At 39.0% G+C, this 18467-nt stretch overlaps 1 protein-coding gene across 3 annotated transcripts in view; it reads left to right on the plus strand.

Annotated features, from left to right (window-relative positions):
• GOLGA4 (golgin A4) overlaps positions 1-18467 on the plus strand; it is a 71952-nt gene that overhangs the window by 10670 nt on the left and 42815 nt on the right. For 2 of the 3 annotated variants that reach the window (XM_064705063.1, XM_064705064.1), the window contains exons 3-7: positions 7006-7104; positions 12923-12988; positions 14083-14397; positions 16412-16459; positions 16840-16896. In XM_064705063.1, coding sequence (XP_064561133.1) covers positions 7006-7104; positions 12923-12988; positions 14083-14397; positions 16412-16459; positions 16840-16896 — 585 coding nt within the window. The remainder of the gene's footprint in view (positions 1-7005; positions 7105-12922; positions 12989-14082; positions 14398-16411; positions 16460-16839; positions 16897-18467) is intronic. The other variant, XM_064705065.1, reaches the window with a different exon arrangement.

The raw sequence follows: 18467 nt of genomic DNA on the forward strand, positions 1-18467 counted from the left end.
GGAAGCATTCCTCTTTGGCTGCCCATGAGCCACTCTTGCAATCACACTCGCACCACCTTAGGCTTTTGCTACTGGGACTGAAGCCCCTTCACCACAAACAGCTCCAATGAGCTGATGGGTGCCCCACCTGACTCCCACACATTCATACTGAGACAAGCTTCATGACGCTCACATGTCAGACAAGTTTCCCTCACTGCCTTGATCCAGGGTTTCCCATAGCAGAGTTCTAGACTCTGCTTCCTTTAAGAATTTTTATACTGGTGCAGCAATATAATGGCAGATGGAGTTGGGTGTCTCCTTCAGGGACCCTGAACAAAGGAATGCCTGGCTTTCATTCTGTGTGCCTGTTTTAATGGTGATATTTGATCTGGGGTCTTCTCACTGTTCTTTGGGTTCCACAGAGTCACTGGGTAGCTGGACACAGTCTAGCTGGCATGGCAAGGCTGTGCCTTTTTGTTGGGCAGAGGGCTCATCACTGGGGGTTTCAGCCATTTCTCCCCACCCTGGGCACAATCTGTAGTTTGCAGTGCCATTGCATACTGAGCTAACTGTACGATTTGTAGTCCTCAACAGACTTCAGTTTATAAATTTGGTGCCTGAGATTAAGGTAGGGAGATTATTTACCCTGAAGTATCACAGAACTGGTAGGATTGGAAGGAACCTGTGGAGATGGTAGCATTGGACTCTCTGGGTGGGCAAGGATGGGTTGGATGCAGTCTACACGGGGACCCTCAGCCAATGTCGTTCAGCTCTAAATGCATATGTATCATTGGCCAGAGAGCTGGATGGGGCTAAGACCTCAACAAATCACATGTGTAACTGGAGCACCTATAAAAGGAGCTGTGGGAATTAACTCAAGGCTGTTCATCACAAGAAGTTTTCTGTGTGTGTCGTCCCTGTCTCTGACCCACTCTTCCCCCCCACCTCCCAACATTACAGGAGATCAAATTGTCAAACCCTGTTCCAAGGCAGGGTCACCTAGAGCAGGTTACACAGGAAATGAATGTATCCAGGTAGGTTTTGAATGTCTTCAGAGAGGGGCCTCTGAAGACATTCTATGACCTCCCTGGGAAGCCTGTTTGGTGTTCTGCTTCCCTAAGTATAAAAAAGTTCTTCTTCATGTTGAAGTGGAACTTTCTGTTGTTTAGTTTGTGGCCATTACTCCTTGTCCTGTTGCTGGGGACCACTGAAAAGAGTCTGTCACCATCCTCTTGACAACCTTCTTTGAGATATCTGTATGTATTGATTAGATCTCTTCTCTGTCTTCTCTTGTTAGACTAAACAGGCCCAGCTCTTGCAGTCTTTCCATGTGTGAAAGATGTTCCAGACTCCTAATTATCTTTGTGGCCCTCTGCTGGAACCTCTCCAGTAGCTCCTTATCTTTCTTGTACTGAGGAGTCCAGAGCTCCACACAGCACTCCAGATGTTGTCTCATTAGAGCTGAGTAGAGGGGAGAATCACCTCCCTCAACCTGCTGGGCACAGTCTTCCTGATGTACCCCAGGGTACCACGGGCTCTCCTAGCTGCAAGGGCACTGCTGACTCATGGTAAACTTGCAGCTGCTCCAAGACTCCAAGGTCCTCTCCTCCCCCCAGAGTATATTTGAAAGAAAGTGTTGGAAGATCTTAGTAGGATTCCTGTAGCAAGCTTCAAGTGTGATATGATGGTATTCTTAGCATTAGAAAAGGCTAAAGAATGATCTACACCTTTGCATTTTCTGTTTATGGTATGCTTCATCTCAGTTGATTCTAGCTTATCTAGTTTTATTGATTGCTCTACCAGCCTACTGATGATATGCTGCTAGTGATACATTAGACTATATAGCACCAAATGTATTTAATGTTTCTGAAGCTAGTAAGATAATTCAGAGTGGGTTTTAGGACAAGTCCTGAAGCACAAGGATCCTGTGTGGTAATACTATTTAATATTGGCTGACTAGCAGGTTGCTTCTTGCCTGTTTGCAGGCAGGGGTGAATAATTTTTTTGTGACTTTTAATAACCCTTTCCCTGACATCCCCACCCCAGAGTTAACTAGACAGTTAGTTCTTAAAGTTGTACTGAATAGTTGGTTGAAAAAAAAGAAAACTGCAGATAAAAACACATGCATATATTGGAAAGCATTAAGTAGTGCAATTACAGGACTCACTAGAGGGTTCTGCCCATAATTTAACTAAATATGTACCAGGTTATGAGCTGTCAGAGCATTGTGGTGTGACATTGGCCAGACACCAGGCACTTAGAAAAGCCATTCACTCACTCACTCTTGTTACAGTTGGGCAGAGGAGAGGGAAAGGAAATTAATGGAGGGTTCATGAGTTGAGATAAGAATTGGGGGAAAACACTCAAAGGGCAAAATAGGTTCAAATCTAAAGATGTAAGGTAAATTTGTTATTAACAGAGTCAGAGAAGGATAACGAGAACTAAAATAAGCCTTCTAAATATCTTTCTTCCCACCCCAGCCCCTCCCTTTTTCCCCCTGACAGTGTAGGGAGATCGGGAGAAGGGATTTTGGTTAGTTCATCACCCAAGATCTTTTCCTATTTGCTCAGAGAGGGAAGTCTTTTCTGTGCTATGCCATGGGGTCCCTCCCATGGGAGATGGCTCTCCATGAACTCCTCCAGCCTGGCTCCAATCTTACAAGCAACAGTCCTGACAAAACTGCTGCAACAGGAGTCCCTCCCATGGGCAAAATCTTTCTGAAATTGCTGTGGTGTGGGTCGCTCATCTGCAGGGTGCAGTCCTTTGAGGATAGGCTGTTCTAGTTTGGAAGTTCCACATGGTGGAAGCTTGTAACCATTTCTCACAGAAGCTGTTTCTGTGGCCCTCCCTCACTACCAGAAAACCAGGCCATGCCATGTCAGGGCCTCTAGCTTGTCAGAGTGACCCCGAGAAATGTTAGAAAGTCTCTTTTCCCAGCCCCGTGCTTAAAGGAGTCAGAGCTCTTCATTTCTCAGTCTCAATGTTGTTTATTGTATCTTATCTATAAAATTCTTTCTCCTGTCCTGCCGAGGTCAGCTCAGCAAGACAGTCAGAGGCATTCTCCCTGCCCCCAGGGCGGTGTTATGTCTTTATACTAAAAACTATGTATACAATGTTTACATTTACTTTCCAGTACCTATCACCTATGTTAGACAGTGAGCTTCTACTCTAAACCAATCTAAAAGTGCAAACATCACAGCAGAAGATGGAGGCCAAGAAGAAGAAGGAGAAAGGCAGGACACTCCCAGATCCCTCCATCTTTCCCCCCTGAATCCCATTCTAAAAACTCCAAAATCTGCTTTTTCACCTTGTGATAAATTCACTATCATTCTACTTAATTTGTCGTGGCTTGCAGATCTTCATGTAAGGTCGGTAACTTGCTCCACAGGTCATAATCAAAACCACAGGCATTTTGGGCTCTGTGCCAAGGTCTCTGAGACCCCTGGCAGGGGTCTTGGCCGCTCAGGACAGCCAGAGAGATGTCCTGGGTCCTGACAATGCCAAATCAACACACAGAGTAACAAAAATACTGCAAGCAAGTCCTTAAATATTTTTGTTGTTGGTCACCTGACATTGGAGAGTGGAGGATGAACTTGCTAATGGGCAAATGCAGCCAGATCCATATGTATTAAAGAAATACCACTTTTGGACCATAATTGTATATTCTCTCTTCAGTAGCAATTTGAAGTGTGAAACACTTGTCTTGGCTACTGAAGAGGAAATATTTTGAAATTTCATCTTGATAGAGGGCTCACTGTTCTGCCTCACTATTGTTGTGCCGTCTTTACATGTAAGCTGGGCTCACAGAATCACAGAATTAAGGTTAGAAAGGACCTTTGAGATCAAGTCCAACCTATGACCTAACATCAGCATCGCCTTATCAACTAGACATGGCTCTAAGTGCCCCATCCAGTCTTTTCTTAAGCACCTCCAGGGATAGTGACTTCACCACCTCCTTGGGTAGCCGATTTCAATGCCCAGTCACTCTTTCTGTGAAGAACTTCTTCTTAATATCCTCCTAAACGTCCGAAACCTAAACATTCTCTGATGCAGCTTAAGACTCTCAGTTGTTTCCTGGGAGAAGAGACCGACCCCCACTTGGCTACAACTTCCTTTGAGGCAGTTGTAGAGACTGAAAAGATCTCTCCTGACACTCCTTTTCTCCAGGCTAAACAACTCCTCAGCTATTCCTCATGGGACCTGTGTTCCAGACCCTTCACCAGCCTTGTTGCCCTTCTCTGAACATGCTCCAGCATCTCAACATCCTTCCTAAATTGAGGGGCCCAGACCTGATCACAGTACTCGGTGTGGCCTCACCAGTGCTGAATCCAGGGGAAGAATTACTTCCCTGGTCCTGCTGGCCACCCTGTTAGTGGTACAGGGCAGGATGCCATTGGCCTTCTTGGCCATGTGGGCACACCGCTGGATCGCGTTCAGTCTGCCATCAGTCAGTACTCCAGCTCCCTTTCTGCCTGGGCACTGTCCAGTCTCTCTGTCCTCAGCCTGTAGTGCTGCAGGGGGTTGTTGTGGCCAAAGTGCAGGACCTGACACTTATCTTGTTAAACCTCATATCGTTGGATTTGTCCCATCAATCCAGCCTGTCCAGGTTGCTCTGCAGAGCTCTCCTATCCTCCAGCAGATTGAGATTCGCACCCAACTTGGTGTCATCTGCAGATCTGCTAATGGTAGACTCGATCCATTCATCCAGATCATCAGTAAAGATCTTTATCTTAAAAGTAAAGAGTTTTATAATTTTTTTTTTTTGAAAGAATGAATTTGTAAATTTGTGAATTTATGAATTTATGTCTGAGCCTTCTGAACCTGGCTACACTAACATGGTCATCGACTTCCAGGGATTACTAAAAATCTAACAATTCATAGATTCTGAACAAGCTGACAGACCATCTTTTTTGGAGGGGATGAACTTGTTAGAGATCAAATAGGAATCCTTTTTAATGCAAACTTTGGTGTACTAAATAATGCAATTAGGATTAAGCAAAATAATGCTATGGTGAAATGTTGCAACTTAATATTTTGAGCACTAGCAGGCTATTATTGTGAAGAGATAATTTAAATTATCCGTGGTTCCTGAAGTTCTTGATGGTCATGTTGTTAAAAGTGATTTAATTAAGCTGAAGATAATATATGTTACATGTTAATAATGTTAATAATCTTTTGGTTAATAATATTTGCCTAATCCATTTATCAGTGCTTTGCAAACTGTCTTTCATTTTCTTAACTGGTCCTCTCCAAACATGCAAAGTAATTTCTATATTTAAAAATTCGATAATTTTATTTGTGAATTTGCATGCTTCTAATTCATGAGGCCATCAGGCTTGCTTGTAGTATTGCTGCTGTATGTGTGTGCACTTTTGTATACACAGTGTGTGCCTTTTCTTTTATTGGCATATGCCCTTTCAAGAGGAGCAAGAATCTATGCAGCCATCAACAGTTGATGAAGATTTTCTGGAATCATTATCACTTGTCAATTTTGTCAATTTCCTTATTTTTCTCTTGTCTGAAAGCTCAGAGGAGGAAAAAAATGTAGGTGGGTTTTACACACCTGTATACATATATATATATATACATACCTATATACATACATACACATATACAAATATATATACATACACACACACATTTATATATATAAATGAATGCATGAGGAGCTTTTGCACAGCTTGCTCTTAAGAATTATACTTCTGACAGGCTGAGAGAGGAGGACAGCTAACTCAGTGTGTTGTTGCTACCATGGTGAATGCATAGGGCAAGTGTGTTGAGGCTCCGGGGGAATGAAGATTGAGAGCCTGAGGAATGTGACCATTTTTTTATTAGCAGTTCATCTTTGCAGTAACTTAAAAGTGAGAAACTCCAGCTTTGTTGGCAAATAGTTAATGGCAAATCTGAGGCTATTTATTGTATATGGCTCTCACAGAATATTTACCATTTCTTACGTTTTGTGAACATAAATTCAAAGTCATGAAGGGTTTGGCGAACGCAAATTCAAAGTCATGTAGCCTTTCAGATCTTACCTGTGAAAATATTTCTCTCTCTCAATTTGAATTTATGTAATTAATCTGCTACAGCACTGGAATAAATGTAATTGTCACCAAAACAAAGTAATTTAAACTCCTAACTTATATTAGTATTTGATTCCTAAAAGTACTGTTTGGTAACTTGATAAAGGAGTTTGTCTCATTATTTCAGAACATTTTTGTTTTATTTAGTTTGGTTTAGTCAGCAATCAGTACAATTCTGAAATCTCAAGCTGTAAGAAAATTGAACCTTGAACCTAGGTATGTGAGTATAATCATAAGAGGAATATTTTTGTCTCTCAGTTACAGCATCCTAAATGCATTACATTACATTAAATGTATATATCCAATTTGAATTCAAATTCCAGTCTCTTGGCTTCGTGTTTTCACCTCTAGGAATTTATATCTCTTCTTAGATACTGACTTGATAAAATGGTTATATTCAACTTATGGTATTTTTATGAAATAGTCTGCTAGTAGTTTAAAAACATTGTAAGGAATTTTTAAAAATATAAACAGCATTCTAGTGTATAAAAGCATCAGATGATAAACAGTCAAAAGCAAGCATTTTAGATTATATATAACTGAAATACTGATAGAATTTTTAGAATAGTGAGTTGTTAATGAATGAATAACTGAGAGCAAATAGGGCTCAGTGATATATGAACACAACTCATCCACAGAAGTTAAAAAAAATTACAATAGCAACACCTGAAACATAGTTTTTTATCTTGGACTAAACTAGGATCTTTTAAATAGTGTGCTTCTTTTGTTCTGAAGAAGTTTTGATCAAAATTGTGTTTTGGCTGTTCTGAAATGATCTAGTGCATATTTTCTAGTTACATCCTCCCTTTATTGATATCTGTTGTCTCATAAACTGCTGTATTGTTTTGTTATGTATTTAATAGCATGGAAAAATGGAGTAAAATTTTGCGATGTTCTTTATTGCTTGATTTATTTTCATTTTCCTCCTTTTTGCATTGAATAACAGCTGTTAGCCGGGATGATAGCAGAACCTGCTTTTCTCTCTGAGTATACTATCTTTGCTTTGGATCCCACCAAACAACCTAAGCCAGAGAGTGATGGTGTGGTGAGTCCTCCCCACCCCTGTTAGTGATGCCTTTAGCAGGTGGAGGAGAGTAATGTACTAGAAGGCAAACTTACTTGCTTATGGCTTGTTCTCACAAACACCTCTGTCTTAACTATCTTGTTGCTAACCCTGCACTAAATTTCACACAGGTAGTAGGTGATAGCTCCTGGCTGGTATGCTGGTATGATATGAATTTATTGTAACATTAAAAAATTAACATATTTTTTCTTATACAGGCAACAATATGCAAATTTAAATAACTGTTGCACAAGTTTGTATGTGTGTTGCATAGAAATTTCCTCTTCATATTTATGTATGTCTGTATATATTTCAAGATAAATGGATAGAATTAACATTGGGATTGGTTATGTGTAATATTTGCTGCTTGCGGTGAAATACAGCATGTCATTTGCTTCTAATGGTAGCAGGAAATAATTATTTCACATAGGCACATAAATTAATCTACATCTAGTTGATAACCTGACAGTTATTATTGTAAGGATGAATAGTCTTTTTTTTAATAGTTAGATTTTACTTTAAATATATGTTTCTTTGCCTGGAAATGTTGTCTTCAGTATATATAAGTAGAGAAGCTCAATGAGAGGTGGCAAGCAGCGAAGAAAAGGAAGCAGGCATGGGGAGGAAGTCAGACTTCTGCTTTCTGAAATAGGCACATAGAAGCTGTATTCTTATTGGCACAGGACAGGAATGGCATTTTTCACATGCTCTAGAGGCATGGCATTCCCAAGTCCATAAGTGATTTAAAGCACACTAATTTTTAGCATCCCAGCTCATCGTTATACTTCATGATTACTTTGTAAGTACTCTTTTCCTGCTCATGGTTTCAGTCACTGAAAGCTGTAACAGGATCAAAATTTAATAACCAGGACATAGCACAACACACTTGTTGGACTTGTCTCTCTCTCAAGCTAAACAAGATTGGACAGAAACAGTGATTAAAATGGTGATCCTAGGAAAGTGTATTCTGGCCATATTCCAGGTCCAGCAGTCGTTCCTTAAGGATTCACTGCAAATTTAAGTAAGCTTTGTTAGTTTTCACTATACAACAGAATTATTGCAAAAAAATTAATTTCACATAACTGTTTGTTTGAGTGCTCCAATGTTGTCTTTATATGACCTTTTGGTATGTACTTTAGTGGCATATTTAGTGGCTCACATATTTATAGGCAAGACTGCAGTAATGAAACAGTTATTGTTAATGTGTTACCAATGTGTACTAACATGTTACCTGTAAAACTCATTTTGTTCTCTGAACTTCTTGAAAATTCTAGGGCAGTACTCACAGTAAGATCTGGGAGAGGGGGAAAATGATGGGAAAATATAAAGAGAATATGATGACTGATTAAAAAATATATTAAAGAAACACCCACATTACATATGTTTACAAAAACTAGGTACGGTAAAAATACAGGAGAGGAAAGTTTCACCGACACACACAAATGCATATTCATTCTGCTAAAACAAAACAGTATTTTAGTTGTATATGTGATCTGAGAGTGAACAGCATAAAGAAGTGACTGTAACTGTGGATTTTTTTGGCATAGATGAAGTTAATATCAACTCTTTACTAGCTAAGCTACAAAGGTTTTGTGCATGAAGAAATAGTTAAAAATATTCTTGGACACAGTGGGTTTTTTAAAGGAAAAATAAAAGGAAAATGAGGGAAGAAAGCATTAAGCTCTCCTTTCTTTCTCCCTTCATAATTACTCAGTTTTTGAATACTTGAGAAAGTATTACTATTAAGGGCAGTAAAATGTTAAAATGTTTCTAAATAAAAACATTTAAGCTTTCACTTCTGAGGCTTGGTAATCTATTTATGCCTTTGAGAAAAAAATATCATTTTGCATTGCAGAAATAGGGAAGTAAGGTGATGAAAAACGTTAGTGGAACACCCTAATGCGCTCCAGTTGAAACTGAGTTCTGATTTATACATCTTCATAATGAAAAACAATGGTTTTGTTAGATATTGCAAGTATAGCTGTCTTGGGATAGAGATATGGATGTTATGTTCTATGAGTTTGTGGAGGAAAAACTTCCACTGGTCTCCAGAAACTCTGATGTAACTGCTGGTTTTAAGACTTTCAAAATGGCTGCTTGTGCTCTGCGAGTGTAATTATGCTGAAAGCTCTCTTCAGGCTTATGAAAGGCTCGGGCTTTTAAGCTTTGCAAAGCCTCTTGGATCTATATTTATATATAGCAACTTCCATTCGTGCTTACCATTCAGTATGCACATACCCAAATACAATCCTTTGCCCTAGAGCACAGTGATAGAGACTTTCAGCAGTCAGATACCTATGGTGGTCCATTTTTTTATATGAAAGATTACTAGTGTATCCCTTTTATTGTTTATGCCAATAGAAAGTTTAACCCCAAATCTTTTGTTCCCACAGATTGTATAAAAGATGCCTGCATAGTGAGTAGGAAAGTTTTAAAAGTGTCAGCACTAGTTTAGCTTTGAAATTACATTGTTAAGGATCTTTACAGGTCCTTAAATGGTAGCTTTTTAAAGTATCTTCACAGAAAGAAGCAGCATCCATGGGTTTTATATTCATAAAAATCTTATTAAATTTAATAAATCTACTTAATCTTGTGTTTTAAAATAGATGTTAAATATTAAATTGTACTTACAAATTACATGCACAAACCCTCCAGACTTTCCTTTAACTCTTCTTCATATGTATCAGAATACCTGATTTTTGAAAGAAGTGTATTTAGTTGGTAAGTCACAGAATCACAGAATTAAGTAGGTTGGAAAAGACCTCTGAGATCATTGCGTCCAACCTATGACCTAACACCACCTTGCCAGCTAGACATGCCACTAAGTGCCACATCCAATCTTTTCTTAACTATCTCAGAGATGGTAACACCACCACCTCCCTGAGCAGCTCATTCCAATGCCCAATCACTCTTTTTGTGATGTCTTGGTAAAGTGTTTGTCTTTCTCTGTTGTCAGTCTTATAGTAGCATAGCAGATGCTTTGTAAATTATGAAGCAGAGGATAATTTTTTTATTTGAATTATCTTATTATTAACTCTTGTTGTTAGGAGAAAAAACAAGAACAGGTAGTGGAGCCAAGAACACAGTGTGGAAGTGCTTCAGTTTAAAACCTATGAAAACTGTTAATCCACTAAGAAAAATCCACCGCCACAGGACAATGTTCTGAAGCACAATGCAGATTTTGTTCAAGCTAGGTGAAGCACAGTTTCCAAATCCAGTCTTCTTGTATGACTTGTTTTATTTTGTCTACATATGGGTAACTGCTCAGTTCTCTGGTTTCCTTAACTATCTGGATTTCTCTTTGTTCTGTGTTATTTCTGTACTACCTCAAATCTGCTCCATGTCAGACCTTTTTAAAGCTCTTTTATCATTCCTCTGCCACATAAATGTTTAGGTGTGCTTATTGGCATATCCAGAGTAGAAGCTGTGAGTGTGATCATGTAGGAGATATATGTACAAGGGTGATTGTGATTGAGATTTCAGTTCTACATACACCTTACATTTTTGCAGCTTGCATGTAACTGTCAGGGTATAGCTTGGTTAAAAGTTAAGAGTTACACTGCTCTTAGGTGAATTTACCCATATTTTGTTTGATATGCCTCAGTGTTTCACTTCTGTTGAAAAAATCCTTGTCCAAGATGGTTTCTAGCATATTCTGCTAATTCAGTTGGACTGGATTTATACAGCAAAAAACTGTCTGGATGTGTGTAAGTTAGAAACATAGAATATCCTGAGTTGCAAGGGAGCCACAAGATTGACCCAAGTCCTACTCCTGTCCCTGCACAGTACAGCCTGAAGAATCACACCATGTTCCTAAGAGTGTTGTCCAATAACTTCTTGAACTCAGACAGGCTTGGTGGTATGACCACTTACCTGGGGACCCCCTTCCAGGGCCCAACCACCCTCTGGGTAAAGAACCTTATTCTAATATCCAACATAATCCTCCCTGACAGAGCTTCATGCCATTCCCTCGAGTCCTGTTGCTGGTCACCACAGCTCCTGCCCCTCCACATCCCCTCATGAAGAAATTGTAAACTGGTTTGAAGTCTCCTCCATGATGAGCAAGCCAAGTGACCTCAGCTGCTCCTTGTATGGCTTTCCCTCAAGGCCCTTCATCATCTTTGTAGCCCATCTTTGGATACTCTCTAATAGCTTTGTATCTTTCTTATGTTGTGGCACCCAAAACTGTGCACAGTGCAGAGCAGAGTGGGACAATCCCCTCCCTTGCCCAGCTGGTAATGCAGTGCCTGATGTACCCAGGACACGCTTGGCTCTCCTGGCTGCTAGGGCACTGCTGGCTCATATCCAATTTTCCATTGACCAGGACCCTCAGGTCCCTTTCCGTGGTGCTGCTCTCCAGTGTCTTGTTTTCCCCAGTCTGTCCATACATCCAAGGTTGTCCCATCCCAGGTGCAGAATTTGGCATTTGTCTTCATTGAACTTCATATGGTTGCTGATTACTGAGCCCTCTAATTTGCTGAGGCCCCCTCTTCCAGGGCCTCTGTGCCTTCAAGGCAGTCAACAGCTCCTTCCAATTTAATATCATTGTCAAACTTAGTGTACCTTCAAGTCCCGCATTGAAGTAATTTATGAAGATGTTGAAGAGCACAGAGCTGAGGATGGAGCCCTGTGGAACCCCACTAGTGACATCTCACCAGTCTGATGTCACCCCATTCACTCTAAAGCTTTAAGCCCAACCCATGAGCCAATTGCTCATGCACTGCATGATGTGTTTATCCAGCTGTGTGCTGATTATTTTGTCCAGGAAGGTCCTGTGAGAGACAGTATCAAAGGCTTTAGTGAAATCTAAAAAGGTTACAACCAGTGGCTTCCCTTGCTCATCTCAGTGGGTAACCTTGTAATAAAAGGAAATCACATTTGGCAGGCAAGAGTGTCCCCTTATGAACCCATTACTGATTGTGACCAAGGATTGCTCTGTCTTGAAGTTGTTTTTCAATAATTCCCAGAAAAATCCGCATAATTTTACCAGTCAATGAAATTAGTCTAAGAGACCTGTAGTTTCCAGGGTCGTCCTTCCTGAAAATTAGGACTGGGTTAGCAAACACCTGAACACAGGACACAGGAAAGGCAGGATAGACAGGCTAGGAACAGTAATGTCTAAACTCTGTAAAAAAACCCAAACCAATAAAAAACTCCCAAAACACAAACCAGACAAACCAACCAACTCCAGACTACTTTTTTTTGTTGTATTGGTTTTGTTGTTTTGGATGAAGTTTTTTAATGTGTGTGTTTTTTCCTTTCTTTGGGAATGCAAAAGTTTTGTTAAAGATATATTTTCTGAAACTGTAATTTTCTTTCCATGTTCGCTGGAGTTATAAACAGTTTGTTACCAGCACTTCTTTTCCAGGTAGTTTCTGCCCCCGCAATGCGCTGAAACAGAGAGAGATGGTGTTACAGCCAACTCTTACTCATATTGGCTGTAAATACTAGTAATTAATTAGACTTTTCCTGCTATAATTTTGTCTTTTTGTTGTGTCTTTGATTTGTCCATAAACGTTATATAAATAATCATTATGACTTACTTAACTGGAGATGTCAATATTTGCAGATGTTTCATACTAATCCATGCACACATAGCTGCTTTGTAGTTCTGCATATTGCAGCAATCTGTTTTGAATTTAACAAGCTAGCCTGTTTGCATGAAGACATCTTAATAAGCTTTCTAAAGAAGGTACTAAAAACAGAGGCAAAGAAAAAAGCACAGATGCTGTTTCTAGGAACCACAGAATTACAGCCCTTGTACTCTGTTTCTTCTAACAGTTGTTTTTACTTCCTGTAGAACTTGAATAAACAACCACTTCCTGGGTCCACAGAAAACAATGGAAGTGAATCTGTCTCTCCACAGGTATGTGGAGGGCATGGGGGGTTTGTTTCCTCCTTCACTGCTGCGCTGTCTTTGTGTTACATTGGTTTAAGTGCCCAGTATTTCTCTTCATGCTGAAGTAAGGCTAAGTAGTTGCCTGTGAGGATGATCAGATATTTTGTTTGTTTGTAATACTATTTGCTGGTACTAAGTATTGTCACTGATGTGTGGAGCTTTTCTTTTTGTAAGGACTGGTTAGCAGACTGCCAGCATTGAGATGTATCTTGTTGCACAGCAGTAAACTCGCTTTCAAAAGTAGGGGGCCTATTGCATGCTTGGAAAGCTTAAGAAAAGAACTGGAAGGCTGAAAATGTTGTCACTAGTGGGAAGGATGCAGATAATTTTTAAATATGTCTCAGGGAAACATTTAGCTTACTGAAGTGAGATTAGCAGTGGCTCCTGGCATGTGTCTCCCAACATTTTGATTGTAGGGGCAACATCTTGTGGTAATGCTTTCACATCACTTCTGTGGCACCAGCAGTAAAGGTTACCACAGCACAGGATCGTCTGGTATAGAGTGAAGAAGTACTATAGCTGCATAAATCAATAATTATTTTTTTATGTAATAATCGTGAAGTCGTTTAAAATAAAAATAAGAAAAGGACTGTTCAAGATGGTTTGCTAGGACTAACTATCATACAACGATCTCTACCATTAATTTGTTCCCTTAGTCATAGGAAAGTATCTATGTCTTTGAGATAAATCAAGTTCTGTGTAATACATTAAGAAGTGAGTGAGTTATATTTTTCATGTTTGAGACAATAGACATTTATATTAGTTACACATTCCTCAATTTTAGAGGGATTATACAGAAATACATTTTCCTAGAAGTTTAAATCAGAGCTGTAGTTTATTAGATTTAGTTGCTGTCTGAAATGGTGCACATCTGGTAGTTGCATGCTTGATTTTTCTGCACAAGTAGATGATTCTTTTAAGGGAGTAGCTGCTATTTGGTGTCATGCATGTGTTAGACAACAGTAGATTCTTTGCACAGGTCAAGTCTCTTTCCTGGACTTCAGTGTGTCTGTCTGCCTAAAAGCAGTGCAGAAATAATTACTTTCTTTCAATTTTTGCAGCAAAGTGACAGTCAGTCTTTTGCCCAGAGGCTTCAGCTTCGAGTTCCCTCCATGGAGTCTTTGTTTCGAAGCCCGGTAAAAGAGACCCTATTTCGCTCTTCCTCTAAAGAGTCCCTAGTCCGAAGTTCTTCAAGAGACTCACTGAATCGACTGGACTTGGAAGCTCTCAGTCCCACCTTTGATTCACCTTCTGACATTGAAAGTGAAACGGAAGAGCCTCTGGGAAATATGGACACCTTCAGCAAAGAGCAGTTGCTGCAGCGCCTGCGTAGAATGGAGCGCAGTTTAGGCAACTATAGGGGAAAATACTCAGAGGTAGGCAGTGTGACTGGTTTAGCTGTGCAGAAAGGGGAAAGAGGTTAGGCTAACAGATACTGCAGCAGTGGACAATCTTTTTCTTTTCCTATTTGGAGCAAATGTTTAAACTTACAACTAACATGGAAGTTAACTTATTCTAAATCTAGTTATTTTTGACCTAAAAAGGTTAAATGTTCTTCTGGTAATAAAACATGGAAATCTTTTTCTTCTCTTGTTTGTAAATAATTTCCTGATGCCTGCAGTAGAGGCTAATTAATGGCTACTCACACAGAGCAGGCCTATTAAGATTTCAGACTGAAAGCATCTAGCAGAGGGTGAAGTTCACTACAGAGATGAGCATGACTTGTACTCCCATGACAGCAAATTTATTTTTTTTTCCAACTTGTTCTTGAAATGCATAGTGTATATTCTGGCCATGTGCAATAGGCAAGCATTTTGTTTTCAAGAAAGAAGTTCTATTCTTCATATTTTCTAGGTATTCCCTGAGAGGAATTAATTCAAACATCTTATTTTTTGGGTATTTTTGTAAAAACCAATTATATAAGTAGTTTCCCTACTCATTTTCCAAATTACTGAGGAAGGTAAAGCTGTTGAATAGAAGGTGGTGTTTTGGGATTGGGTTTTTTAATTAGTTTTAGGGTTTTGTTTGGGTTTTAAAATTTTTTTTTAAAGTGTGTGTTGTATTTAAAACTGGATGTTTGTACTGTTTTTTACAGTTCTTTTAATGTTTGCTGCCCTTAAATACAAGAATTCCTGTGCAGACTTTTGTCAAAATCCCTGGAATCGAAAATATGTATACAGTGACTGCAGTATTCAGCATATGCCTGAAAGAGCAGTTTTCATAGCAATTTTTCCTTCACTTCCAGCTAGTGTAATAAGTATTTTTTAAAAGTTTGTGTAAATAGTAGTTGCTAAAATGAAAGTTCTTCACTTTGTGGGTTTGTTTCAATGGTTTTTTTGGTCATTTGGGTTTATTTTTATTAGTGTAATCTGTCCACCAATCCTAACTTTCTCTGTCAAAAAGGCTTGGGGTTTTTTCCTGGTTCTGTGAGTTTCTTCAGTTCAGTTGAAAATAATTGTTTTGCTGGAGTTTGGAAGAAACTTGTTGCAATATATAATGAGTAATTAAGGCAGAAATATTTTTTCCCTCTTAAAGTAGGATGCATAGTTAGCATCTCAAAAATACGGTAAAGGAAAACATCCATAGCAGTTTAGATTTTCTTATAAGGGCAAAATAAATATAACTTGGAAATTAAAAGTAATTTTGAATTCTGAAAATGTTTAGTTTGTTTTAAATTAGAATTTGAAAATATATTTTGACTTTCTGGTTTCAGTGTTCTAGATTTGTTTTTCTTAAATTTTTCATCAATTTGAAAACAAAGTTTTCTAATTTCAAATGCCATTATGTTACTTCACCATAATGCTACTTGGTAGTCGTAATCAAATATTTAAATAAACTGAGGTGTACCGTTCCTCCTTTTATCAGTTTACAGTGAGAAATGAAATACTGTCTACTTTCAGTCTGTCTTTGCTGGATATATGCAAGGCAAATGGGATGAGAACATTACACCTTTTTTTGTTACATTTAGAAATGTATTTTTTAATGCACGCTTTTTGTAAAATCATTTTTGCTTAATCTCCCTGGGACATGTACTCTTATGAGTGGTCACCCCTGTGGGGTAGCAGTCTGAGATGTAACTTTCTGATACTGTTGGGTTTGACCCCCTGTGTTGAAGGGTGGTATGGGGTATGTTGTCTCAGGGAAGGGAAAACTGTATATGAATGCTGAGTAACATCATTGTTTTGTCATGCAGGCTTGTATTTTTTAACACATTGGAGATATTTCATAGATAGATAAAACATTAAGAAAATTTAAGTACATTTATATCAAAGAAAGTTCTCAAGTGGAGCAAAGAGTTTGAAAATGCAGCTAGTGATACAACTAAGGAAATTATTTTGATGGTTATATGCAGATGTATTATCATCTTTATATCCGATTTGTTTATTTTAGCTAGTGTCTGCTTATCAAGTTACCCAGCGGGAAAAGAAGAAGCTGCAGGTAAGCATTACTTTTCATGGTCTCATACCTGCATGCTTCTTTCAATCTTAAAATGTGTAGTTACAATACAGATTTAATTTTCAGTGTGTTGTGAGTATGTAACAGATGATGATTTCTTAGCTGGGATTTCTGAGGAAACCAGTAATTTTTCATAATAACTGTGAAGTGTTGTAATCCAGACCTTTTTGTTGCATCAGCTGACTTCAGGTGATGGATTGATAGATTCCCAACGCACAGTTGGCAGTTTATGGCAATACTTGCATATCAAGTGTGACTTGAAAGAGAAACAAATAATTACATTTGTGAGATTTTTGGATTTATTTATCCATTTAAAAATTACGTTTAATACACCTGATCTTTATTCTTCCTTTTTTCTTAAGAGCATTCTGAGTCAAAGCCAGGATAAAGCACTTCGCAGAATTGGAGAACTGAGAGAGGTAATTTCCTTTATTGATTGCATGTTTGCATTATATCACACCTACATAGGATCTTTTTCTGCCTAGCTTTTGACTTTTTTGTTCACAAAATATTTTCTATTACAGAGCAGGATATTTTACAGCTTTTTGTTGTTGTTGTTTATGTGGGGTTACTCCTCCGGCTTGCTTCCCATTCAGCAGCTTATTGCTATCCTCTTAAGACAGAGCAGTGCATCACCAACCAAACTACTTCTCTTGTTCATTGTGAAATAGGTACAAGTGTGTGTGGTTCTTGCAGTATTGTTGGGCCCAGCCTGTGCAATTTCTTGCTCTTCTATTAATGACAAATACTAATTCAGGCAAACACAAGTAATAGGCACATTTTTGTAAGGATTTCAATGACTATCAAAAAAAAAGAGGATAATAAAAAAAAATATTCTTTATCTCAGTTGTAATACTTACATTGTTTTATGGATTTTAGTATAGTTTGGTTTCAATTATAAAATCAAGTAGGTTGTGTTATGATTTGCCTCCTTAAGTTGTAGTGAAATTCAAAGGAGAAGCTCTAGTGTGTTTGGTATTGATAGTAAACACATTGGACTTAAAAAACATGTATAGATGATGGGGCAGAATAGATTAAAAGGGCAAAATCAAAAACGCCATATTGTCAAACCCTGATGAAGCACAATGTGAAGCTGAAGCTATTTTATTGCCTCAGGAGCTAGTGCAACACCAGATTTGGAGATGGGTGTGCAAGGGCCTCTGTCTGTGCTCGTAGATTGCTGGAGAGCTGGGCACCATTTAGCCCAAAGTCACAGGCTTTGTCTTATGACTGCACTTCTGCTTCTGGCATGTACAATGCTGAGCAGCAGCACTGGCATGGAGGTTGCAAGAGCCATTAGACTGTGGTGAGGTCCCACCTTTGCCTGAAGCAGACTTACTCCAGGCACTTGGGTGCTTTACCCACAGGGTCTGAGCTCTGTCCCCTTCCTAATGAGGGATGGTGACTGTGAGCCTCTGGCCATGTGTGTACTCAAGGCTCAAGCTCACCCATGAGGGCCTGTCCCTGTCACTAGTCAGGCAGGCAGTCATTTCAAGGGAGGTCACTGGCACATTGCTGGGCACTCTTCAGTGATTGGGAGAGTAATTCAGGTGAGCGTGCTGTGAATTGTGTGTGCTAGTGGGATAGCATTTTGGTTCACATCTGTGCTGTTTCTGCCCCAGCAGCTGAGAACAGTGGGTCAGTGCTGGGAGTACTGTGTTCATCTGAGCTATAGCCTGTGTCCAGACTGTCATGATGTCCTAAGCTAAACTATCAGTGCATATGAGGGAAAAAACCACTGCTTTACTGTCAGAATTGGCTTGCCAAGGGTATCTTTTCCAGATCACTACAAGGTCAAATGAAAAAGTTTTTTCTGTGGTAGGTCCATATCTACATGCTTCTGTCAGATTGGTTTTCCAATTTATTGCTATTTGTTGAAGTCAGGAAGGCAAATGTGGAACAGAGTTAAATCTTTGGCATATGATAGAATTGGACCATGTGTACTTTTTTTTTTCACTTCTGTCATAGTCTTTGTGATTCATATATGTAC

Source organism: Zonotrichia leucophrys, chromosome 2 (genome assembly GCF_028769735.1).
Source record: "Zonotrichia leucophrys gambelii isolate GWCS_2022_RI chromosome 2, RI_Zleu_2.0, whole genome shotgun sequence".
Lineage (NCBI taxonomy): Eukaryota > Metazoa > Chordata > Aves > Passeriformes > Passerellidae > Zonotrichia > Zonotrichia leucophrys.